The sequence below is a fragment of the Berghia stephanieae genome, chromosome 2 (genome assembly GCF_034508935.2).
Source record: "Berghia stephanieae isolate SIO BIC M18660-M18661 chromosome 2, UCSD_Bste_1.3, whole genome shotgun sequence".
In the NCBI taxonomy this organism is placed as follows: Eukaryota; Metazoa; Mollusca; class Gastropoda; order Nudibranchia; family Aeolidiidae; genus Berghia; species Berghia stephanieae.
This window is the reverse complement of record NC_088361.1, coordinates 27,607,740-27,634,117: the sequence shown is the minus strand read 5'-3', so window position 1 is coordinate 27,634,117 and position 26,378 is coordinate 27,607,740. Positions and strand designations below refer to the sequence as shown.

General features: G+C 38.4%; 2 protein-coding genes across 5 annotated transcripts in view; one reads left to right on the top strand and one right to left on the bottom strand.

Annotated features, from left to right (window-relative positions):
- The window catches only part of LOC144964611 (IQ domain-containing protein H-like), a 37,210-nt gene extending 35,512 nt beyond the window's left edge, over positions 1–1,698 (top strand). For both annotated transcript variants that reach the window (XM_078899084.1, XM_078899083.1), the window contains one exon: positions 80–1,698. In XM_078899084.1, the coding sequence (XP_078755210.1) occupies positions 80–184 (105 nt within the window). In that variant the 3' untranslated portion in view covers positions 185–1,698. The remainder of the gene's footprint in view (positions 1–79) is intronic.
- Positions 1,699–5,571: 3,873 nt separating this feature from the next.
- On the bottom strand, positions 5,572–25,477 carry LOC144964613 (tRNA (guanine(26)-N(2))-dimethyltransferase-like). Of its 3 annotated transcripts, none has more exons than XM_078899087.1 (5): positions 25,344–25,477; positions 12,627–13,974; positions 9,997–10,087; positions 8,912–9,187; positions 5,572–5,798 (listed from the first exon to the last, which is right to left on the bottom strand). In XM_078899087.1, the coding sequence occupies exons 2-5, from the start codon at positions 13,946–13,948 to the stop codon at positions 5,754–5,756; spliced, it is 1,734 nt and encodes a 577-aa protein (XP_078755213.1). In that variant the 5' UTR covers positions 13,949–13,974; positions 25,344–25,477; the 3' UTR covers positions 5,572–5,753. The 3 variants fall into 3 exon arrangements, with proteins under 3 accessions (XP_078755213.1, XP_078755211.1, XP_078755212.1); XM_078899085.1 differs by having other exon boundaries at positions 25,340–25,458; XM_078899086.1 differs by having other exon boundaries at positions 25,240–25,371.
- Positions 25,478–26,378: the final 901 nt, after the last annotated feature.

Below are 26,378 nucleotides of genomic sequence, written 5' to 3'. Positions count from 1 at the left end.
ATTAACCATATCATACTCTGTTAGTATCTGTCAAATGTATACCTACTTATTACGGTCTGATTTTTTTTTCATCTTTTAGGGGGCCATTGCAGACATTGAAGGCATTTTAGGAACGACAGTACAGAATGCTGCAGACACAAATCAAGTACAGGTTGACCAAGAAACAAAGCAATCCTCGTCCTAGTTTTTTTTTTTTAATCTGCTTTTCTCAATGAGAAAAAATAAAATATCCAGCTTGATATTCATATTTATTTGATTGAAGCACCCAATAGTCAAGAATACATGTTTATGTCAAGGTCATTTCCAGAAACAGACGAGAATTGGAAACCACACCTTTAGCAGAAAATTATAAAGGATAATATAAGGAAATATGGGACATGTGTTCAATAATTTTGAAAATTCTGGGCAAATTAAAGCATTCTAGGCATGTTTTAATGCACATAACAATAATTAATAGAAAATATGAAAATGAATGAGTTTGTATTCTATCCTTGCAGTAAACCTCTGATTGGCCGAGAAATTGCACTTATAACATACATTACTTCACCCCACAAGTAAATCAATATGCAAGTCCTATTCAATGCTAAAACAGCACTTGGATTTGGCAGCCCATTTACCTCTGCCTTATCAAAGCCTTTTTCAAATAAATAATAATGATTTATGTAACAAAGAACAATAACTGTGACGATAATGTAAATATATTAACAAATACTTAATCTGTTGATGCAGCTTTAACCTTGGCAATATAGTACACAGAATTAACTAGAAGTGCTTAGTTAGTCATAGAGTAGAATTCAAAACTGCAATATTTTCAAGAGCTGTTTATGTCAAAATAATTTTCTGTTTACAATTATGACCTTATCAATTTTATATTGTTTCATACGACGGATAAAGTTCATCATGTCTTTTTTTAAATATATTTTCCTCTTGTCAAAATATTAAAAATGATTTCCTTGTATATAGAATAATCAAATTACATTGGACTCTGATTATAATGTTATCGATAGATCTCCTGAAAATATGTACAAACTTAATCTAATCTTATCTGAGCTTGCTTATTGAAATTTACAAAGGTAAGTGGGATACAGAAGTTTAACTGATGATATCACTTTTTTTAGGGGTCCTGATTACCCAACAGGGCACTCATTGCACAAGTAAAGGGACTAGTATCAATTCCAGGTGCAGTTGTTCAACCAGCAATGATTGGCAAGTTGGGTCAAAGGGATCTGACATAAAGTAATTTGCAATATACTAGCATTCTATCTAAAAGGTAGCAAGCTGTGATTATTATTCATTTAACGGTAAAGAAACCAGAATTAATTCCAGATCCATGGGCCTTGTGAATAAAAAGTACTACTATAATTACCTCATTTCATTATTGTCATTCACTTTCATTGCTTCCGTCATTTTATCGATAATTTCCATTTTATCTTGCAATGCTTGAATCCAAAAAGTTATAATTATTATCAACAAAGATCAATACCCCAAATGTCATCACAAAGTTTGAGTTTGAGCTCGAAAAAAAATTGAACTTGCTTTCATGAGAGGTACCATTGTATTCAGAGTCCACCATATTAACAAATGTTAATCATTTGTAAATTTGTTGACCCCAAGTAACCAAAAATGTGGTTGAAGACTGTCTCCTTTCCATTTTTCTTTTCCAAACAGAAGAATAAAATAAAATCTCGTTTTTCTCCATTTTATAGTTAACAATGTGTTTTTGCTTGATTTATGGATTTTATGGCGCTCATGGTAATTTCAATGATAATAATTCCCAAAAGGAATTTGTCTTTCAGGTCTATCCCAGAGAAGACTGGAATAACTTAAGGGTCAGCTACAGTGCAGAACCACAAAGTAAACTAGGACGTGGTGACCTGTTCAAGGCCACACAGAATGGCGGGGATTCGAATTTGGTATCTTCTAGGTAGCAAAGACCATACCTCTGTGCATAACTCATTTCAGCGCCAATTTGAAAAAATAAAAAGATGGGAGAGTCAAAAGATTATAAATCTGAATTTGTCTGTGTTTATTAGCGCCAAAGAACAAATGAGGACAATGGAGACTAGTTTGAAACGAAACAGAAGTAGCTCTCAAGAGCAATATATTCCATGTGTCTAGCTTTAGTATTAGACCTGCAAACACAGGCACAGGATCCTTGCCAAGAGAGATACATTAAAATTCCGACAACGATTTTGATATCAATAACTAACAGTAAAATATATAATATACTGAGCGTCAATATAAACTGGCCAGAGCTTAACTGCCTATAGCATCATAACAAAGGGGTGAAACCTGATAAAATTTTATATAAACTGTCTGATAAACAGCAAGATCAACAACACTTATGGTACCTTTATCAAAGCTACAGAAGAGAGAATAAAATTGTCAGCTCAAAATGAGAAAAAAAATTAACATTGCTTCCTATTGGGAAGAAACAATATGTAATGCGGAAAACATAATAATACATAAGAATGCCATTTTAATCTGAAAAAATCCATGATTTAAGGCTTTATGGGCTATTGCTCAAGAACGTTGGTTCCAGTCCCAATTGGACAGTTTCTGTATTTCTGACGAAAGCAAGTTTGAACTTTCTTTGCTTTGTTGATAAACCACAAAGAATATGGCACTGGGTAGATGGTAGTTACACTGCTAAATGAGTAAAAGCGGTCTTGAGCCGTGATGGCAGGTCTGTTATGGAATGGACGGGTATATAACTAGCCATCACACAGAGCTTAGTCATTGGGGGGCTCCATAACAGCACAAGTGTACAACATGCTTTTCAGGCAACACAGAGAACTTCAATTCTTCTAGCAGGATAACGCAAGATCCTGTGTGGCAAGCATGAATTCAAATTTTCTGGCAAGACAACGCTTTGGCTGCTGGCTCTTTGGATATGTCACCCATCTAACATATTAAGGATGAGTTAGGTCAGCAAGTTAGCAAACGGAATGACATTCAAATGGTTTTGGAGCTTCAAGTGTTTTTGTTTTAATACATGGCTATCCCCAAAAACAGAATTGAAGCACTGATACATTTAGTGAGTACTCAAGTACGTGAATGTAGAGGCAGCAGAGGGCACACCCATTATCGAAAGATACTTTACAAGATTAATTGTTATTTTTAGTGTCGCATCAATGTAGAATTTAGTTCATATTTAATTTAATATCTGGCCAGTTTTCACAGTATATTCTTGTCCATTGTCATTTTCAAATTAATTAAATTTGACTCAACAAAAAATAAGGAGAGAGGGGAAAAACAAACACAAGGACAATAAAAAGACTTTTGTGTTCTTCAACTTTGTGCATTTGCCCTTACTTTTGCACTCTGAAATTTTTGATGTTTTTCAAGCACACCCCATTTGAGTACATATGTATGTATATTACCGAAATTTGAGCATTATACCTGAAATTTTCTTACCTTTCCAATGGAGTATGAATTATGTAAATGTGACTATCAGTAATAAAGTTATGGGCTGTTAATCACTGGCTAGTTTAAATTGACGCTCAGTATCGATGAAATAAAATGAGAAAAAAAATATCAAAGCCTAAAAATAATCAGAGCCTTTCAATTGATTGCTTCCTTTTTTACTAAGAAGAGCCCCGGCCATGGTTTGGACAAAACCAAGAATGCCATGACAAGGACAGAAAACAAGAGAAAACAAACAAAGGGGTAGATGAGACATCAAGAGTTGACCATTCCGGCCTATCATTGGAGGTCAGAAGCACTCATCCCTATGCCCTATTATTAGCTGTTCATGTTGTAGATTACTGTATCTAAACTATTTTATGACACATGCAAAACTTTGAGGATGTATCCATGCCAGGGAAAAGGAATAAGACGAAACAGTCAGCTCGTTTGGTTGCACCTCTAAATGTCAAAACAAAAACTAGAAAAATCTCAGTAGCCACCCATGTGTCTAATCTGAAATCACTAAAATTCCAACCCAAGTACAGCAGACTCGCTCACATCATTATAACATGTCAATAAATTTGTAATGGCATAGTTATAAAAAAGAAAAGATTTAATACAAGAATCGAACATCTCAACAACAAACAACTAATAAATACAAGTAATCTTTTTTCCAGTTCAAGGCAGAAGGCAAAGTGAAAGAAGAATAATACTGGGGGCAAGAATATACAATGAGAGTTGACCTCTCCAAACCAAAAAGAGAGGTCAATGGTGCCCACCAAATTAAACCCACCAAATAGGTATTTAATTAAAGATTAAAAAAACGTGTCTGACTGACCCCACGGTTTTTTGCAAAAAGTATTTCAAAATTTTGCAAAGAAAATAATGAATTTTGCAAAAATCTTGCAGGTTTCTAAATATGTTGTATCACACCTAACAACTACATGCAACCCATGTAATAAAATATCCCTGCGGAATTACGCAATTTCAAACTCAAAATTATGCAAAATTATGGGACAAAAAATGGCAAATTTTGCCAGAAATTATGCTGATTTGGAAATAGGCACAAAGTTGGGAAAACAAAATTACAATAAAAAATTGCTGTCAATGAAATTGTTGTAATTAAGAAAAATCAAAGCTTTCAGGGTTGCCTGGCTCAAACTCTCCTTCGATCACTTAAAATCATATTGTACAAAGAAAAAATCCTTTCAACATCAACAGAGCTGATGGTTGAATACATGTAACGGCATGCACAAGCTGTGAGGCACCGTTTCCTGGCAAGAATTTTTAAAAAGCTGCAAGTTTAGTGCTTGTGTTAGACTGTTCCTAAGGGCAACTGGTCTTAGTTCTTTGGTGTAACGTCGAATTTCATCTTCTGGGACATCCTTCAGTCCTGGCACCCCATGAAGTTTATGTTAGACCAAGGGGAACCACTTCAGTAATCTTCATCACCACGGGGAACGCAAATTTCGCAAAAATGAAAAATTAAAAAGAATCAAAAATTTGCAAAACTGCAGATTTTGAAGTTGCAATGCAAATCAGAAAATTTTCCCTAATTTTGCGGCTGCAAGCTGTGCAAAAAACCGCAGGGCCAGTCATGATAAAATGACAGACAGAACAGAGAAGAACATGATAAAACCATTCCATAACATCAGCCTTTCTCATCTGCCAACCATCTGATTGATGAAAAGACAAGCTACCTGTACACTACAGAGGCTACCCAATACTTCAGCTCTTCACAAAGAGTATGCTTGTTACGTTGTAAATCTATTTTTGCTTTTACACATACAACATTGAAAACTTAAGACAAAGGCATTTTAAAAATATTATTAAAATACAAAATTGGGGAGAATGATGCAAGACAAAAAGTTTTTAAAGTTTGTATGATACAGCATCAATAAGCCTACTTCTAAATTTTTACCTTCAATTTCCCAACACAAAAATAAGTAGGTTCCTTTAAGAAGAGAGCACGTGATTTCTAAAAACCTTCATTCAATGAGGCTAAATGAGACAGAGGTTTGAAGAACTAAGTTTTGAAAGTGTCTCCATCCGCATTCAACCCACATTTTCCATCCAGAAACAAATTGTGACAATATGATGAACAGTACATCAATTCTTTTCTAAGATTGAAAAATATTAAAAACGAAGTCTAAAAGTCAGTTGTTTTTTTTTTTCATTCACTATCAATTTATTGTCAAAATTCATAGTATTTCCAGTATGATCATTCTGACTTTACTTTCCAGAACTAAAGAGAATGAGAAATCAAATACGTTTTATCATTCATGTAAACTCGAAAGCTTCACTTTCATGAAAAACATACAATTAAATGATGAGTTAGTTCTCTCTTATTCAGTTTCAGATTCCATCTTGTCTTGTTCTTGGCCTGAAGACTGAAAAACATAATGAAAAAATTTTAAAAATCAAATAAAAGCACACAATTGCTAATTAAGGAGGCACAAACTTACTGAACTTCTATTTTAACACATAGACAGACCCAGTAAAAGGACATTGTGTACTTACTTTTTTCAGTTTAGAAGGTGAATGGAAAATATGCTGAATTCTATAATTATTTTACATTGAATGACATAATCAGTCGGATGGTGAAAAGGTTTGAACTGAGATATTGCCAAGTTTAGTTAGAAGGTCAATTTTTATCAAAAATGAGTTCTTGACATAAATGATTAAATCAACCCTTTTTGTACACCTTCGGGAAATATCAAAGCTTAAATTCACTTCTAAATATTTTTTTACAGCTAGTCAAGTTGAAAAAGTATGAAATTTGAGAGAAGTTGCTGGATACCTTTCCCATACATCTGACCATAACTTCCTGAAAAATCACCAGATTTATTTCAAATAAATATTAAAATGCTCTGGAGAGCATATTCTTTCAGAAAATGCGAAAAAAATGCAAATCCAAAATTTTCACCTTCCAACTGACTATGTCATGCATTGACATACACAGAAAATTGGCAACCTTGCACACAACTTTAGCTTTGATTTTAAAGTCATGTAACTTGTAGGAAAATTAAGATGACACATAAATTAAACACATAACAATGAGAAAGATTTAGTTTGTCAGTACCTGCAGCAATCTAGATTCACAAGCAGCAAATAAAAAGTTAGACAAATGGGACTAGCCTAAAGGTAAGAGCAGAAGTGGATCTCATCACCAATAAGCATATACACTCCAGCACGGTTTCTTCATACTCTTCGGGACAAGCAAAAACGTTTGAGGAAACCATTCATTGCCATTGCATTTGATGGCAAGGAGATGAGGGGGGGGGGGGGGGGGGGGGGGGGGGGAGAAAGAGAGGCAATGTGCCTCAGCGGTATGGTATTTGCCTCGTAACAGAAAGATGCCTAGTTTGATTATCAACGTGGCCATCAGCAAGCCATCGCTCCATCATTCAATTTGTGGCACTGTGCTGCAGCTGACATATGGGTTATTCCAGTCTTCTCTTGGAATAGACCCTAAGACAAATTTCTGCTTGAAGATGAATAAATAGAACTTCTTTATTGATATGTTACAAGGGGTGTGTGTGTGTGTGTGTGTGTTTGTGTGTATGTGTGTGTGAGTGTGTGTGTAGGGGAGGTTACTGTATCACAAAATTAATTTACCGTGGTAGCCAACCATGATCATGACGCGTGGCATTGGAGTTGGAACTAATAGCGAAGTGGTAAGAAAATTCAGAGAGGTGCCTTTTATGCGTAATGACGATGGCTGTGAATTTTTGCTTATGTACCATACTGCATACATACACATGCAGTGTAGACAGATACACAAAAAAGTAACTGTCAATATCAAAGTAAGTCATCAGTGGTCGAAATCAACGGGCGCATAAAAAAACATTAAATGAATTAATTAATTTTGCTTACATTGGCTCTGTGAAATTAGTTCGAGGAAACCGTGTTCGAGGTAAAAATCAGTTCGAAGAAGGAATGGAATGATAACAAAGAAAAATAAGGAAAAGATTCTGGACATTCAAATTAATTCAAGGAAACTGTGTGTTCGAGGAAACCGTGCTAGAGTGTATGCTCTTAATTTATAATGTGAGCATTCAAAACATTTAATTCACAAAGATATCATAAATAATAAATATCAGTGCTGACATTACTGGGCATTGCCAGTAACCTTATGACCCCGTAGAGGGCAACATAACCAAGTAGATAAGGTACTGCACTAACACCTGAAAAACACTGGTTTGAGCCTAGCTTTTGATTTTTTTTTTTTCTCTAATCATAAAGAAAGATTGAGCAAAAAACTTAAACCCTATTGTTCATTCTGCAGATCGCAGAATGTGACTGAATGCCAGGGCCTAGATTAACTCTGTCTCTTTCTATATGAATATAGACCCTAAAGATAAAATTTTATCATGAGAACAAATTTATTCGATTTTCCATGCATATGAACTCGAGAGAGTTAAGAGAGATTATATTCCAATCTACACCAGGTGGGATAGTGTAGTTGGTGTTTTGGTTAGTGAATTTGAGTCCTCGATATCAGGGACCCATGTCCCTCAGATCTCCCAGAAGGAAATTATTAAAACGAGTAGCTGAGTCTATTTATATCTCCCATACTACATTATGTGATTGACTAACAGAACAATCCCCAACATCTGTTCCAACATTAACTCAATTTGCATTTTTTAAAACTTAATTCATTTCATCTTATTTATATTTGTATTGCTGTGAATATTTTTTTGTTTGTTGCTTTAGGTCTCTTCCAACACAATTGAGGTTATATGAGAGACCGCTGAAACAAAAAAACAAGCAATCTAACAAAAATAGTACAAATGTCAATCAAAATCATAACCTAAAGATATCATAAGCTAAATTATAAATAACCAAGAACAAACAGGCAGAGGATTTACAGGAAAAAAATATCCCCTGTCAAAAATACAATCACAAACCAAAGAAGCAGGATAGGCTAGTAAAGAGAAGAAGAAACGACATCACTATCGGATCGTACACCCATGCGAACATCATAGGTATATGATTCAAGGGTGATGCTCCCATCCAACCACCCGCATTGCTGTGAATAAAATCATGTTGTCAGTCATAAAATACACATAACTGTGAATGAGAAATGGTAATCAATTTGTCTTTAAGGTTTTATAAAACAAAATAATGAAAGGGACAAAATCAATTAGTTTGACAAACAAACTAAGCAAATAACTGGGTACCCGTGAGAGTAAGTACTAAAGTAAAACAGACACATATATCAATAATTATCTGCTTTGATTTTCATTTTTGTTCAATATTTTTATGTAGGATCACACGTTCCAGTTTCTGAAATCCCTCCATATCTGCTATTCCCTTCTTCATCACATTCTGTCACTGCTTTTTTCCAAGCCCTTTCTTGGATTATTGAATTTGAAAAGCTGTTAAGTTCATTTTCTTTTAACAATTTAAATCCAAACTTCAAACAGCCGAGCAGAATCCCTCAGCCCAGGTACTGTTCAATCCCCACCAACCACGCACTCAATTTATTAAATATACAAACCTTCTGTCTCTTTCCTTGGTTGGAGGCTCTTTTTTCTTCTAAATCTACATCTGGATTATGACTTCTTTTGGCCTTGGCCCTTGGTCCCCAATATGGTTCAGGATTTGGCTGCCATCGCAACAAACCTTTCTCTCGAGACTGGGGATTTGAGTCTTCATGCTCCTTGAAAGACACATCAGTGGTGATTTGTTTCTCCAAAATGGCCTTGGCAACAGATCCCTCCACTAGCCAGCGTTCATGCACAGGATTATCTTTGACCCATGTTCTCATGATGTCCTAAAGTAGATATTTAAAAGATTAAAAATATGAAAAAGATTTTATTTTATCAAAGCGGGAGCACAAATTAAATAAAGCAAAATAATTAAGCTAGCAGCAATGGTTTTAAAATTCAATGTTTGTAAAAGTATACGTAAAGTGCAGGTAAAGTGATTACTACTTAAGAACTGTATGCAAGAAAAATAGGGCATGATACTACAAATGAAGTGCTCCAGTCCTCTCATAGTTGTTACATTGACATGATTTTAAAATGATGTGTTCAAATGTTTTGGGTTTTTTATTTTCTTTCTTTATGAGCAGATTATGTAGGTGCACACACAAATCATGTTAATGGACCCAATATAATTTTACAACTGTGATTGTAAAATCATGTTATTAGTTTAGGGTGGAAACATTGACAAGATAACATTTGGTTGCTGCCTCTTGTTTTGTTGTTTTCAAAAGTCCTACATATTCAATAGACGACTGATGTTCTGAAAAGGATTAAGTTAAAGATTAAAGATAATTGATTGTTTGACAATAAAACATGGCACAAATGAATGTAAACTGCTTTGAGCACCTTTAGTGGATATTGCGCTATATGGTTTTTTTGTCGTTTTTTTTTTAATTCATCAAATTCATACTGATGATAAAATGTAAAAAGATAAAAATTTGATTGATTAATCAATTACATAAATAAAAACAGAACAGAATAGATTGATACCAATTTGTAAAAAATCAAAAACGATGAGGATGATGATGATGATGATGACTATGATTATGATTGTGGATAACTATTATCATTATCATGATTAAAATAAAATACAGACCCATATAACATTGACTGGGGCATTGGTCTTGTAAGAATTTTTAGCAGCATGTGATAAAGACACTTCATATCCAGCATTTAAAAGGGATGATCTAAATTTTTTTAAAGAATAGATAAATAACACAATGAATGCTTTGGGCAAATAATGTTGACCATGTAGGGCGTTTGATGAAAAATAAAATTTTAAAATACTGTCTCAGTCCCAGGAACATTTTATTTTTAATTGGTCTGTACAGCCTACAAAGGGGAATTAAAGAAATATTGTGATGTGCACTGAGCATGATAAATATGTGGAAATAACTATTTAAAAAATATTTGTACAGCGCACTCTGGATACGACGACGTTGTTTAAGTCGTTTTTACCCACGTCGATTTTTTTCTTGGTCCCTCCCCATTCTTCCTATATAACTAGTTTTAAAAAAAACACTCCACATAAGTCGATGTCACTTAAGTCGTATTCTTATGACCACAATATAATCACAAATAAACAAGTATTTCCATTGGTCAAAAAAGCTACCATTAAGAATTTTAATTGTTAAGAATATCTGCAAGCAACTACTGGCGCACACCAATGTGACATAGGTAATAGGTGCCTTTGCCTGACGTTCATGCTCAATGTACATAAGCAGTATTGAATAACTTTGATATATCCATCTCACATTTTACATCGTCGGAACTTCAAGTCAAGATTTTTTTAAAAATCCCAGGCCATCCTATCTAATGACCCTCTTGTCTTAATAAGAATCAATTTGATCAAGAATTGAAATTCAAGTCAAGTCTACAACTACAATGGTAAATAGAAGGTTGAGAACCCTATCGTTGAAAAGAAAGATCGAGCTGATCGATGCAGTTTAAAAATCAGGGATGCCACAGAAAATCATTGCAGAGGAAATTGGCATACCAGCCAATTCAGTCTAGACGATATACAAGAAGCATGACCACTACAGGGACCTCTACTTCTCTGGTCAATTCGATGCAACCAAGCAATGTCAGCGGAAAGCATGACATGAAGGGCCATACTTATTCTAGATTGGCTTGCTTTGTTCATATATGCATTTTTACTCATTTGGTTACACTCCGGTTAAGTTGATTTTCAGTTAAGTCGATTTCTTAAAATGTTCCTGTGGGCATAGTCTTATCCGGAGTCTAATGCATTTATATTAAATTGTTTTTCCTTATGACAAGCACAGACTGTATTCCGAACAACTCTGTTTCTTATAGCACCATTGTCAAATTTACATATGTGGCAGTATAATGTGTTTTTACTGGACTTTCTGTTTATGGAACAATTTACTTACGGTGGAACCCATGTATAACAGGTCTGGATAAAAAGGGATCTGGTTATAACAGTTTGTTTTTTTTAATCCCTGTTTTTTTCTCCCTCTTTGTCTTTGTTAAGAAACATTGGTTACAGTTAAGAGCTCAACCGTTTATAACAGGGGCGCCAAAACCCACTTAATATCTCCAAATGCAATGCATTAACCAAAATTACACTCAAGTAATCCTACAGCTTAAGGTAATGGAGGGCTAGGCTAGGCCAAGTTCGTGAATATTCTGTGTGTTTGTTTGTATAGCCTATTTACAACTATACTACATCATTTTCAGTGTAATAATGATTACCCCCCCCCCCCTTATCTCAAGCTGTGTCAAAAGTGAGGTTAACTTGCCATTGGTAGTCCTTCAGAGCAATTAGGCCCATGGAGCTGGATTTTATCCCAGTTCTCTATCCCGAAACGAACAATAGCAGTTGTTTGCTACTCTTTGGATAAGACGCTAGCCTATTGCAAAGTACTTTATGCCAGATCCAACAGACCCAGCTACCCAATCACTGCTGAGTGGAAAGGGAGACTTAGCCCAGAATCAAACTTGATCCCTTTGTGTGTGAAGCAAGTGCTCTACCAATGGAGTCGTCGAGACCCCCAGCTTGGCACTGGTATGCAGCTATTAATCATTAGTTTGGTGCATCTTGTTTCATTCAATGACCATAAAAGATGGTAAAGCTCTCACTATCCTGTTGCATTGCTGATTACAGCAATGCACATGTCGTCATATTACCTTCTCACCTATCTCTTCTCACCCCCAATAGCTTGTATAGTTTGATTTTACATAATAGTAACAGCTTCAGGTCATCACTGCCTCATTGGTCTCCCAGTGGGACCATGTGTAAAACACTGGTCAAACACGCTTTGCATACACACACAGACACACAAATTTCATACATGACATATATATGCATAACACTTAATGCCACAGGGATATACAGACAAAAGGCAAAAGTACTTAATTCTCAAATGCACAAGTGTTTGTTCAAAATTTCCGTGTTAACTTCCAAAAGTGTTTGAGATTTTCATATTGCTCATACTGTGAAAATAGAGAGATTAAAAGATTAAGACATGTTTAAAATTTCTGTGATTTCAAGAACTTGTGTGTTCAGGATTTCCGTGCTGCACTGTACCATTGAGCTTTACACAAAAGATATGCCAAAACTGTAATGAGTAACTAATTCTTTTGACTTTCACCTCAACAAGTCTTTCACTGCAGTTTTTGGGGGTTTTGTATTTTTTAAAATAATGATTTAAGACCATTGAAGCTGAGCTTGTACATTGATGGGACTTCAAAAGTCATCCTTACCTAAAAAGTTTCATAGGTGGCGGTGAGCAATGCAAAACATTGCAGACAGTATCCAGTATGTAGTATAAAGGTTTGTCAGGAAGTTCCTCCAAAACGACACTCAACATTCCAATAATACGCTGTGAAGTTCCAAATTGTGCCATATTCTTTTCAACTCTTTCAACAACCTGTTTGACAAAATTCCTATTGTGTATTGGAGAAGACCAAACCGGTCCTCCAAATCGATGTCCGTGGCCACAATGTTCGCATGTTGAGTTAACCACAGGTCCACTTCCTGGCATAAATTTGAAATTCCCTTCTCCTTGAGTGGGGGTAGCAGTTGCAAGAGGTTGCAAATCATGAGCTCCACATCCTGTGCACTCAAATACCATTGCTCTTTTTGTTGCAGATTGCTTGACTTGCCTCGGTCCTCTAAAAACTTGTACAAACACTCGGAAATAAAAATCAACACTGAGAGATAATAATGGTTCAATGTATCTGCCATATCTATTTGCATGTGTATCCAAGGATTGAAGTATGATACGAATTGCCATCTCATGGCAAAATTTTGATCTCAAGGATACAGCTCCATATGCAGCATTGCATTTTTCCAAAGCATTTCCACAAAGTACAGCTGCATCTGTACATGTAACGCACAACAAACCTCCTGGATGAACTCCTTGGACTGCTGCATCAAGGAAGACAGATGGACTGCCATAGGGATCTAAGTCAATAACATCAAACCTTTTATCTGGATCACGATTTTCATACATGCCCATGGCAGCATCACCATGCTTAGCTTTCATCAGATGTTCCAACCCATTCTTCTGAATATTTCTTTCGATAAAATCTACAGCATTTTTATCAAAATCATTTGCAAGAACTTCCTTTACTCCTGGAATCTCTAAACCAAATCGCACAGAGCGCAAACCAGATGCTGCCAGCCCCTCAAAAATTCGTATTCCATCCTCATAAAATGTCCCAGCCTCAAGGCCCAAATTTTCACATTGCTCTGCAGAATTTGAATCCTCGTTTATGATCTTGCTCTTGTTTAATTGTATGTTATTTCTTGATTTGAAAATATGATTTTTTGCGTATTCAGATATCACAGCAATTGTCAAGTCTCTGTTAAACTCTTGCACAGGATTATAAAACACAGACTGAGGAAGGTCTACTTTGGCTAAACCTTCAGTTACTTCATTCACATCAGAATCTGATGCCATCTTTCTAATAAAGGAGAATGAGAGAAGTTTTGATGGAGAATTAAATTTGAAAATATTGCAAATCTTTGCAGTATGAAGGGTTGAAATAAATGTTTTTGTGTTTATCAATGTAAAAAGCATCCCAGGTCATTCATCACAAATTATACCTGAAATTGAAGGAAAAATAAAGGGAAATAATGAGAACAAATACAGGCATCAAAATATTTTTTTAAATAAATAGATAAAAAAACAAACAAATCAGTGTCGACCACATTAAAACAAATAAAATACATAATAGTCAGTCCGCCCATCAAACTTCAAATTTTTGTCCTCTATTGTCGACAGTCATTTTCACTCCTGAAATGCATAATTTAAATAAAATTTAATATCTATGTTTATTCAATTTTTTTTAACCTGTAAAAGGTGTTGTGTGTATTCTTTTATACAACTACAACCGATCGTCACAATACAATAAACTTATAAAATTCAATGCAATCGGGATGAAATTTTCTAGCAGGTAATCCTAGCCTAGATATTGCTTTGACTTCTAACAGTGTAACACAGCGACATTTAATAAACGTTGATAAATGTGTACTTCATTACTTCATTTACTTTCTGAGAAACACTATCATGAATCAAGGGTACAATACACCAAAAGACAGCTTTGTATATGTCCTTTAAATTTCAAATGATAGCCTACCAAAATTAGTCACATAAAGAACCCCATAGTCCATAGCATAGTGTAGGGAATAATATCCCTTGTTGTGTTGTGTGTTTGTGTGTTGGTGTGTAGTATCTCGATCGAGGCTGTTGTGAGTTGTTGTCATGATGTTCCGTTTGTGATTGTGACGTCATATCTTGTTACCACAGTATATAAGCCGCAGTCACCGCATGCTCGCCCTCTTTGACCATTTGAATCTACAGCAAACGTTCCTAACGGATAATCAAAATCTAGGTATGTGTACTTAGTAAATCGGGAACTGCCCACTTCGGTGGAGATTCATGCCTCGGGCATATTATTTATTTATTTTATTTTCTCATCGTGAATGAGATGTAAAAATCTATTCACGACAATTGGCGCTGCGACTAATAAAGTTTTACAATTTTCACTGTGGTTTTAGTGTAACTGTAAAATTTCGAACCCTGCCATGAAAATCGTGCATGGAGACACCACGTGCATGGGCACGGGAATTAGTTTCATAAAAAAAAGAGTTCTGTAAACAAGTCCGTCGTTAGTTAGCATTGTTCTAAAGTTTCAACGGATTATGTTTAGATGCGCCGCGATATTTTTCCTCTGGATTACATGGGAGTTGGTGGATGCTACCCAACCAGAGAGGTCTTAACTGCTATTTCTGCAGCTATTCGCCGTTTTAGGGGTCGGCAATTCTCAACTAATTATCAGTATTTCAGTGATATAACTGCGATAATATTTAGAGAGATTTTCACTCTACAAAAAAGGAACAAAATATTGGTGAGTACCTTTCCCATTTTCATTGAATTGTTATTTGGAAATGCTTTAAATGACTAGGAGATGAGACCTACTATGCATTATTCCTTATAACTATCTGCTGATCTGGTGAACCACTCATAAAATAGGTGTCATGGTGTTTTTACTTACACAAGAAGTCGTGGTCGATGTCTAAACTCCTGAGTTTAATAAATCATGACCTACCATGCATACAGGGTAGGGTGCTTATCTTTTATGCATGAGACTAGAGTCTCAATGACTGCTATCTGGAGTACTATTCCTATGCATTGCATGGCTCCCAGATTGCTGGTCAATTACCTCTATCTCTAGTTCTTAAGTCAACAGTAAATGGACTCAACTCAGGTAGACTAGCTAACTAGTCTCTAAGCTGTAAGTGATAACACCAGAAGATTACAACAGAAGTCGAAATCTGTCTAAACTGAGTTTAATCAAGACCCACCATGCATACAGGGTAGGGTGCTTATCTTCTATGCATGAGACTAGAGTCTCAAGGACTGACATCTGGAGTACTATTCCTATGCATTGCATGGCTCCCAGATTGCTGGTCAATCAGCTCTATCTCTAGTTCTTAAGTCAACAGTAACTGGACTAACTCAGGTAGACTAACTAGACTAAGTTGTAAGTGATAAATCACTTAACTAGCTCAACAACCTACATAGGCTGCTAGTTTTGTCTCACCAGACAGAAGCGTTCATCTTAATTTACATGTTCCTAACAACCCCTATTAAGTATAGGATGTTTATCCGAACTCTTTACATCCATACTCTGTAAACATATCCATCAGAAGGCGAAGTCGATGTCTAAACTCCTGAGTTTAAATCATGACCTACCATGCATCCAGGGTAGGGTGCTTATCTTTTATGCATGAGACTAGAGTCTCAATGACTGCTATCTGGAGTACTATTCCTATGCATTGCATGGCTCCCAGATTGCTGGTCAATTACCTCTATCTCTAGTTTTAAAGTCAACAGTAACTGGACTCAACTCAGGTAGACTAGCTGACTAGTCTCTAAGCTGTAAGTGTTAACACCAGAAGATTACAACAGAAGTCGAAATCTGTCTAAACTGAGTTTAATCAAGACCCACCATGCATACAGGGTAGGGTGCTTATCTTTTATGCATGAGACTAGAGTCTCAAGGACTGACATCTGGAGTACTATTTCTATGCATTGCATGGCTCCCAGATTGCTGGTCAATTACCTCTATCTCTAGTTTTAAAGTCAACAGTAACTGGACTCAACTCAGGTAGACTAACTAGACTAAGTTGTAAGTGATAAACCTAACTAGCTGACCAAGCTACACAGGCGGCTAGTTGGGTCTCACCAGACAGAAGCGTTCATCTTAACTTACATGCTCCTAACTACCCCTATTAATTATTGGACGTTTCCCTGAAACTCTTTCCAATATGTGGGACATTTAGCTCACAAATTACCTGTCCCAGTCACCAAATTGTCTACATACCCCAATCTAATATGACAAGAATAGAAAACCCTAAATTGTCACAAAGTTGGCTATGGCCTAGATTCAATCCATGTGAGCAATTTCACTGAGACAAAATCTATTCATATTGTTTCAGTTCATTTAAAATGGATTCAAAAATCATGATCAACTCAATCTCATCCAAAGATCTTGCCAGATCTTCATTGATCAGCAAGTCACTGGCTCGCAAAGTGTTAGACCTGCGTGCTCAGAAGGGTTTTTTAACTAGAGACGATTTGGAAGATAAGGTTGCTAACATCAAAATGTTAGATCTTTTTGATTTTGCGGTTCCGTCTACCGGTGCTTGGGTAAATCCTGAGGAACCAGCTGCCGCAGCTTCCCAGGCTAGTACCCCGGATAAAGCATGCCCGTTGGATAACTTGAGTAGCAGTAACGTAGACCTGCGGGGTGAACCTTTCGAACCTAAAAACCTCGCTCGACGAGCCGTTTCGCAACCCGAAATGGTTGCTACTGATAAGTCGCGAGGAAAGGCGATTGATGCTTCAGGTGCAAATCAAAATGGCGATATGAGACCTTTCCCACGTGAAGAGTTTCATGACTCACCAAGCATGTCACGCCGAGCAACCTTTCCGCTGTCCGATCAAGAAGGGGTGCCTTTTTCACAGGGGGGTAAACTTGGTCAGGATCCCTTTAAGGGGGATCTCCAAGGTAAAGGTTATGACCCGGTGAATAATTGCAAGAGGGATCCCTACCTCCACTTCTCAGAGGAAGATGTAGCACCAATGCACATGAGAGAGGAACAAAGTAGTAGAAGAGATCCAGTAAGGCAAAGTAGGACAGCGCATACGAGGCCATCAGGAAGGATGCCCCCGATGTACGGTGATGTCCAAAATGTGATTGATAGGTACAACGAACGTCCGAGGTGGAGAGACGAAGCAAGACAGTTGCCATATCGTGACGTCCTGTTTGCATCCCGCAACCCTGATAACAAGCCCAACTATGAGATGCCAAATGAATACTCATACATGCTTCCCCCATCCAGAGTGCAGCTACCAAGATCAATATCGTTTGATGGAACTGGAAGATGGGACACATTCGTATACAGTTTCCAAAATTTTTTGAAGTATCACGATATCCAGCACCTTCGTGATCAACTGTATTTCTTAAACTTAGCATTGGAGGGAAAAGCCGCGGATTACCTATCGCGTATCCACCAATCAACAGTCTTCATAAATATTGAGGAAGCATATGGGGCTTTAAGGAATAGATTTGGCGGCCAACAACTGCAACATGCAGCATTGATACAATTCAACAGTACCATCCAGGCCGAGAAGGAGGATGTTCTGGACTACACAGACAGACTGTGGGAACTGGCACTCCAAGCTTTCCCAGGACAATCCCCACACCACTTGGAGGCACAAGTAGTGGCCCATTTTGTGACGGGGCTAAATGATATAAAAGCTGCACAATATATCGCATGTCAAGAATGTGCCACCATGGATCAAGCCCTTCGAACCTATAAGCTATTTAGGAACTCTCAACAAACTGGATGGCGTTCACGAAGAGATAAGGCAAGCACCTCTGGAAACACAGTACGATTCAGAGAGCCTACTATCCAAGCGGTGAATCGCTATGAGCCAGAAACAGAGTCAGATTCGGAAGAGCTTGATGATTATAACTGTGTTAGAGCAGTGACTCGCAACTCTACCAACAGGGCAGCAGGCGCTCAACAAAGGTCGGACAGCAGTGTGGAAATGATGTTTAAGAAAATGTTAAGCATGCATGAACAGACTCTAAACAAATTAGATACCTTGATCACACTCCAGTCTCAAGTTTTGGAAAGGTTCCAGGGAGATGCCCGGCGCACACGCCCAAGATCACGCTCTAATTCCCCATCTCCAGGCGCTTGTTTTACTTGTGGAAGTCAAGACCACTTTGCCAGAGAATGCCCAAAGAAAGGTCCTGTGAAGGAAGACAAGACGCCAAAAGGGCAGGGATCAATTTAAGCCCGCAGTTGATCCCACTCCAGACAAGGGCAGACAGGGAATACCAAGTTTCTGACATGCAACATACTGATGCCGCCATAGACGAACAGAAACAGGAACATAAGGAGAAGAATAATCCCTCTTACTCAGATAATACAGCCCGTCGACCCTATCGAAATCCTGAACAATTACAAAACGGTGAGGATTATATCTGCATTGCAAGGCTACAATCGGAATCCGCCTTAAACGTCTACTGTAGAATTGAAAACATTCCAGTCCAAGCAGTTGTAGACACAGCAGCAGATGTCACTATCATATCGGAGAGCGTCTATGATAAATTGAAACCTCCACCCACCTGTACAAAAACTATCAAGATGTATGCAGCTGGCAAAGATCAGAGTTTCTCCGCAAGACTGGTTGGCCCAATACAGTTTAGACTAGGGGAAACATACCTGCTCATCCATCTCTATGTTGCACCAATATTCGACCCAATGCTGTTGGGAATGGACTTGTTGAAAAGACTTAAGGTTAAGATTGATGTGGAAAATCAACTACTACACTGTCCAGGCCAAGTCATCCCTCTGGCAACAAGAAAATTAGCGAACCATATTAGGTGTGATACAATACAACCCCATTTACCGGTTGACAATAGAAGCCAAGTAGTTGCCAACGTTGTCTTATCTAGTAAAATTGTTATCCCAGCCCAATCAGAGTTTATTACAAGCATCAAGTTGGATGATATACCCATGTCACCTTATATGTACTTAGAGCCACACAGAGACCTACCTGTTTTAGTGGGCCAGGCCGTGTATGTGACAAGAAAAGACATTGTGGTGTGTTGGATCAATCCAGATGATAAATGTTCTCTCAAGAAAGGGACTGAGATTGGACAATTGTTACCCCTGGAAGAAAGGGACATATTAGACTTGGAATTAAATGACTCGCATGATACAAGAGGAATAGAGAAATGCAAAATCTCCTCTACAAACCGAGAGTTGGGCTACTCCATATCAAGCACTTCTTGCCAAGCCTCCCAATTACCAGAAGTACTTCGTGATCTCTGGGAGAGAGCTACACAAGTTTTGGATAAAGAGAGACACGGCAAGGTGAAGCAATTGCTAATGGAATATCAGGATATCTTCGCAAGTAGTGAATTTGATCTCGGAAAATTCCAAGCAATTCAACATCATATTGATACCGGAGAAGCGAAGCCAATTAAACTAGGTTTGCGTCGCACCCCTGTACATTTCACCAGAGAAGAAGATGAAATGCTAGAAAAAATGCTTAAAACAGGAGTCATACAACCCTCAAACTCGAGCTGGGCAGCGGCACCTGTACTTGTGAGGAAAAAGGATGGATCAGTACGTTGGTGTATTGATTACAGGGCACTCAATAATGTCACAAAGAAAGATGTCTTCCCGCTACCCTTCATGTCTGAATGCATTGACGCACTGGAAGGTAACCTCTGGTATTCAAAGTTGGATTCTAACTCCGCTTATTGGCAAGTCCCAGTTCATAAAGACTCCAAGCACAAGACGGCTTTTCGGACCCGCCAGGGACTCTTTGAGTTCAATAAACTTCCATTTGGACTATCCAACAGTCCAAGCACATACTCTAGGGTCATTAACCTGGTACTTAGAGGGTTAAACTGGAAAAGGGTGCTAGCTTTCCTTGATGATACACTTGTTCTGGGTAAGTCTTTTAGCGACCATATTTCAAACCTAGAACTGGTTTTTCAGCGTTTCCGCCGTTTTGGGCTAAAATTGAAACCCAAGAAATGCGACCTATTTAAACAAGAAGTGGAATTCTTGGGAAGGAAGGTAGGTAGGAATGGCATGATGTTAACTAATGCTTCAATTGAAGTGATCAAAAACTGGCTTCCACCTACCTCCATCAAGGAAGTAGAACGGTATGTCGGGTTAATTAATTTCCACAGGGCCTTTATAAAGGACATGGCAAAGATCATGGAGCCGATCACAAGGTTGCTGAAGAAGAAACAATTTTACTGGGACCTGGAACAGCAACAAGCGTTTGATCACTCCAAGGCACTTCTTTGCACACCACCAGTCCTAGCAATCCCTGTTTCACAAGGCCATTTCATACTCGACACCGATGCATCTGATGTTGCGATAGGTGCAGAGCTCCTCCAAGTACAAGATGGAGTAGAGAGAGCCATATCCTATGGAAGTTTTACCCTAACCCCCCAACAAAGGAACTACTGTACCACCAGAAAGGAATTGTTAGCAGTTGTCAGGTTTACCAACCACTTCAGACATTATTTGTTGGGAAAGGAATTCCTCCTGCGCACAGATCATAGAAGCCTCACCTGGCTGATGAATTTTAAGAGACCAGAAGGCCAACTTGCTAGATGGTTAGAGGCTATCAGTATTTTCTCCATGAAAATTGAACATAGACCTGGGGCTAAACTCAAGAATGCAGATGCGCTGTCAAGACCACCAGATGCAGCCACATTTTGTCCTCACTATGCAGAAACAAAAGACTTGACAGAACTTCCTTGCGGTGGATGCAATTATTGTACCAGGATACATGGAATATGGACAAAATTTTCAGATGACATAGATGATGTGGTCCCTTACCCACAGTGCAACCCGAAGATAAGAAGCCTAATCATGACAGATTAACAGCGGGTATCCGCATTGTGATTCGAGATCTTTCCAGTACCCACCCATATAACCAGATAGACCCTGGAGATGTCATCATTAAGACAAAACAAGAATGGAAAGAAGCACAAACCAAAGACCCTAGCGTAGTGTTCCTAGTCGATTGGTTGAAGGACAAATCATCACCGCCCCATGCAGACCTCAGGCTTGCTAACGCTGCTCAAAAATACTACTGGCTAAATAGGAATCTTTTCTACTTACAAGATGACCTCATCTACAAAAGAGCGGATGAAGGGAGAGACCTATAAGTAGTACCCCAAGTTTGAAAGAAGAGGTTTTAAACTTGTGTCACAGCATCCCAAGTGCAGGACATCAAGGAGTACAACGAACGAAATTGAGAGTTAAGGCATCCTATTTCTGGTATAAGCTTTCTAGAGATGTCAAGCAATATGTTCAAGACTGCTCAGCGTGCAACCAAAACAAACATGGAAATAAAAAGCACCGACACCCATTAGTACAAGACCATGCAGGTATACCAATGGAGAAAGTGCATATAGATTTCCTAGGACCCTTGACTAAGACCCGAGATGGTAATGAGTACATCCTCGTAATCGTAGATCAATTCACCAAATGGATTGAATTCATACCTCTACCCTCACAGGGAGCAGAAATAACTGCAAGAGCAGCAGTAAATGATTTTTTTTCAAGATTTGGATACCCTTTGGAATTAGTGTCAGACCAAGTAGAAATTTTGAGAGCAGTCTTTTTAAGGAGATGTGTAGGCTCCTCCATATTAGAAAGATACGCACCACCGCCTACAGACCATCCGCCAACGGCCAAGCAGAACGGATGAATAAAACACTGATGGCAGCAGTAAGAAGCTTCATTCAAGCAAAGCCAAATACCTGGGATGAATACGTGCCACTGATTGCATCCGCCATCCGCAGTTCAGTCAACCGGCATACAGGCTTTACACCAAATAAACTGATGTTGGGAAGAGAGCTAAGAACTCCGAATGACCTAGTAACCCCTGGACCAAGAGAAGAGGGCAAAATCGCAGATGAATATGTTCAGCAGCTACAAGGAAGCTTAGAATATGCCCATGAGACTGCTAGAAAGACATTGAGGACGGAATTAAAAAGGATGAAACTGGACCATGACCTGAACGCTCATGTTCACACCTTCCAGAGGGGCGATGCTGTTTACCTCCTTAACAGAAAGGGTGGGAAATCCAGGAAGCTGAAACCAGTTTGGATAGGTCCTGCCATTGTAATGACTGTTCTCTCTCCTTTCATCTATAAAATAAAATTGAGGAACAAAGAACTGAAAGTGGTCAACCATGATAGTCTCAAAACATGCAATGACCGTTCTTTGCCAGTGTGGATAGAAAATGAACAGCAGTCCATAATAACAGGTAAGGCCCAGAAATATTGCGTTTGCAATCAGCCCGACGATGGCGATACCATGATCCAATGCGATAATTGTTTTGAGTGGTATCATGGACGGTGCATGAATTTAACTGATTATCAAATGAGTCGGGTAAAAGAATTCTATTGTCCATGTTGCCAAACCCAAAGTTAAACAGGTTATAATTGACTAATTCCATCTCTCATTATGCAGCATCATGGACCGCCGCACAGAAAGCCGGGTAATTCAGCTGATGGCTGAGTTTCAGGCCTTTAGAGATGCTAAGGGGCCACCAAGAGACAATGGAAGGGGACGTGGCCAGGGCCGGCGGAGAGGGAGAGGAAGAGGAAGGCAAGTTTCCCCACAGAGAGGACCCTCGTACTCCCGCCGTCGGGACTCCAGGTCCCGACATCAACGAGATAGGCCCTATGATTACCGGCCAGAGCCTCACCACCACCAAGCCTCAAGGTCTGACAAAAGTGCGGCCCAAGGAAGGAGGCCGGAAAGACCCCCCTATCAACCCCGACCTGTTGATACCAGGGCTGCGCCCTCGGGAGCACGGGTCATGAGGGGTGAAACCCTGTCTGATAGCCATTCAGACAGTGGTGGAAGGGCGGCCCGGAGGAGCAAGGCCAGGAGGGAGCAGATGAAACTCCTTCAGAAGGAGAACTTGACCCTAAAGGGTTCCCTGGCCTGCCTCCAGAAAGACCTGGAGGAAACGAAGACGGAGCTCGCCCGCTTGAAATCGGAAGTGGGGTGTCTTCAATTGAACAAACCCATGGACGATCTTCTCATGGATTTGTCCGACCAGGAAGGTAAGTGTGTTGGACTAGTAGATGCCCACTTCCATTTGGACCGATGGCATAAAGCTAAGGGAAAGAGGAACCTTCTAGACATGTTAAAACAACTCCTGATGTACCATGTCGCACCCAACCCGGCAGTAGACCTGCCTCTTTTAGGCGGAATAATAGTTTACTGCGATCCCTTAAGTTTCCCTTCAGAGAGCGAGCTCAGAGCACTGACATGCAAATTCCCTAACTTTGGGATAGCTGTAGGTATCCACCCATCCCACGCTACCCTAAACATGCAAGCGTTGTCAGCAGCTAGGGATAAGATAAAAAACCTAAACCAGCTGGACATGATTCATGGGTTAGGAGAAATTGGGTTCGATTGGACAAAACGGGGCACTAGGAAAGAGCAAGAGTTTCTAGTGGAGAGCCTTATTGTTGGTGCAAACCCCCAGAAACCAATTATCTTGCATGTCAGGGGGAAACTTGGGGCTGGAACAAATAAAAGCAGTACGGGAAACCCCGAGCAACAGGCTCCTGCTTGAAACAGACTCCCCCTACCTGCCATTTCATCCCCATATTAGACATAACCATCCATATTACTTAGGGGAATCTGCTAAAGTCATTGCAGAATTAAGAGGCAGTAGTCTTAATGATATTTTGAAAGCCAACTCCAGAAATGTTAAATTTGCTTTTAAAATTAAAATATAATGGCTTTTTAATTGGTCCTTTGGATTTGCCGTAATGACCTGTACAAGGTATATTAATCTATGATTTATTGTTTTACAGGCGCCTAAAGGACACCCCCTTCCATGTACATAAATATGTATATACATAACCCAGGAGGAGAGGAGAATCCCCTGCGGATTTTTATTTTATTTCAAGCCTTTTTTTTTACAAGGAAGATCCATTTAATTTTTCAAGCTTTCAAGCCCCGGGAAGGGAGATTTTTTTGGTTTTGTTATTTCCCCCATTTTATGACTCGAGTGGAGCAACGCCTCATAAGGTAAGAAGTTTCTTATTTTTTGCTATAGGATGTCAAACTGGAGACTGAGGTTTGTTTTAGAAGGGGGAGGAATGTAGGGAATAATATCCCTTGTTGTGTTGTGTGTTTGTGTGTTGGTGTGTAGTATCTCGATCGAGGCTGTTGTGAGTTGTTGTCATGATGTTCCGTTTGTGATTGTGACGTCATATCTTGTTACCACAGTATATAAGCCGCAGTCACCGCATGCTCGCCCTCTTTGACCATTTGAATCTACAGCAAACGTTCCTAACGGATAATCAAAATCTAGGTATGTGTACTTAGTAAATCGGGAACTGCCCACTTCGGTGGAGATTCATGCCTCGGGCATATTATTTATTTATTTTATTTTCTCATCGTGAATGAGATGTAAAAATCTATTCACGACAATAGTGTACTCTGTCGAAATGTTGTTATTCATCAGCCTGTGTGGACCACACAGCCGTTTCAGTTTTCAGTTTCAGCTCCGCGATTTTTTTTTTCTCTTTAGTTTTCCTAATCGAAACATTTACATAATCATAATTAATCTGAAATTGGGAGAAACAGGAATTTGTTTTCACTGGGTGAGAATAGCGAAAGGGGCGGCGTCCTAAGACCGGGTGAGAATAGCGAAAAGGGCGGCTACCTCTCTCTAACACTAACACTCCCTCAGCAATCAATTTCAATGAGTTGCACTTTTACCTTGGCCTTGACTTACAACTAACAGGTTGTTAGAGTTACAGTACAGTCAGTGAGCCTATTGGCAGCCTACAATGAGTGATGGTGAAGAAATAAGAAGTACCTACTACTACTGCAGACGTTTTAAAAATTAAGAAAAAGAATGAGAGTCCACACTGAACTGAATGGCACACATGATGTAAAAGTATGCAAGCAAAACATTGAAGAAAACGAAAGTAGGACGGAAAAAATGCTTCCGACTAAATGGGATAAGAGCAACGATATAAGAGTTATCGACCATATCACGTGAACGGCCCTCCTCCTCCTCCTCCTCCTCCTCCTCCTCCTCCTCCTCCTCCTCCTCCTCCTACTACTACTACTACTACTACTACTACTACTACTACTACTACTACTACTACTACTACTACTACTACTACTATAATAATAATAATAATAATAATAATAATAATAATAATAATAATAATAATAATAATAATAATAATAATAATAATAATAATAATAATATTCACCCCCCCCCCCCCCCCAAAAAAAAAATGTAAATTCGGTTTACAGACATGCATAAAAATGTACAAACACAAAGTTGTGAATCTATGGCGACAATCCTATACATAATATTATATACATATGCAAATGCACAAAAATGTAAAAATATACAACCAAGAACCAATAGCAACACTTTAAATATTATATTAATTTGATATTGAGATAGGCCATACCTCTGGCCTTTAGTCCGAACTTGTGTGTGTGTATCATAGAATGAACTTGGTGTGTATATTTAAAAGATAGTATTTAATTTAAATCACAGTTGCGCGTTAAAAATTCGAACACCATAATGTGGCAAAAATTAATTAAAGTGACGTGTTGTCTTTGTTTTTATAGATATAAGATACTACTACTACTACTACTACTACTACTACTACTACTACTACTACTACTACTACTACTACTACTACTTCTACTACTACTACTACTACTACTACTACTACTACTACTACTACTACTACTACTGTTGCTGCTGCTGCTACTACTACTACTACCACTACTACTACTACAACTACTCCTACTACTAAAAAAAAAAATTAAATAATTAAAAAAAACAACAACAACAACAACAAAAAACAAAAAAAAAAAAGAAAAAAAAA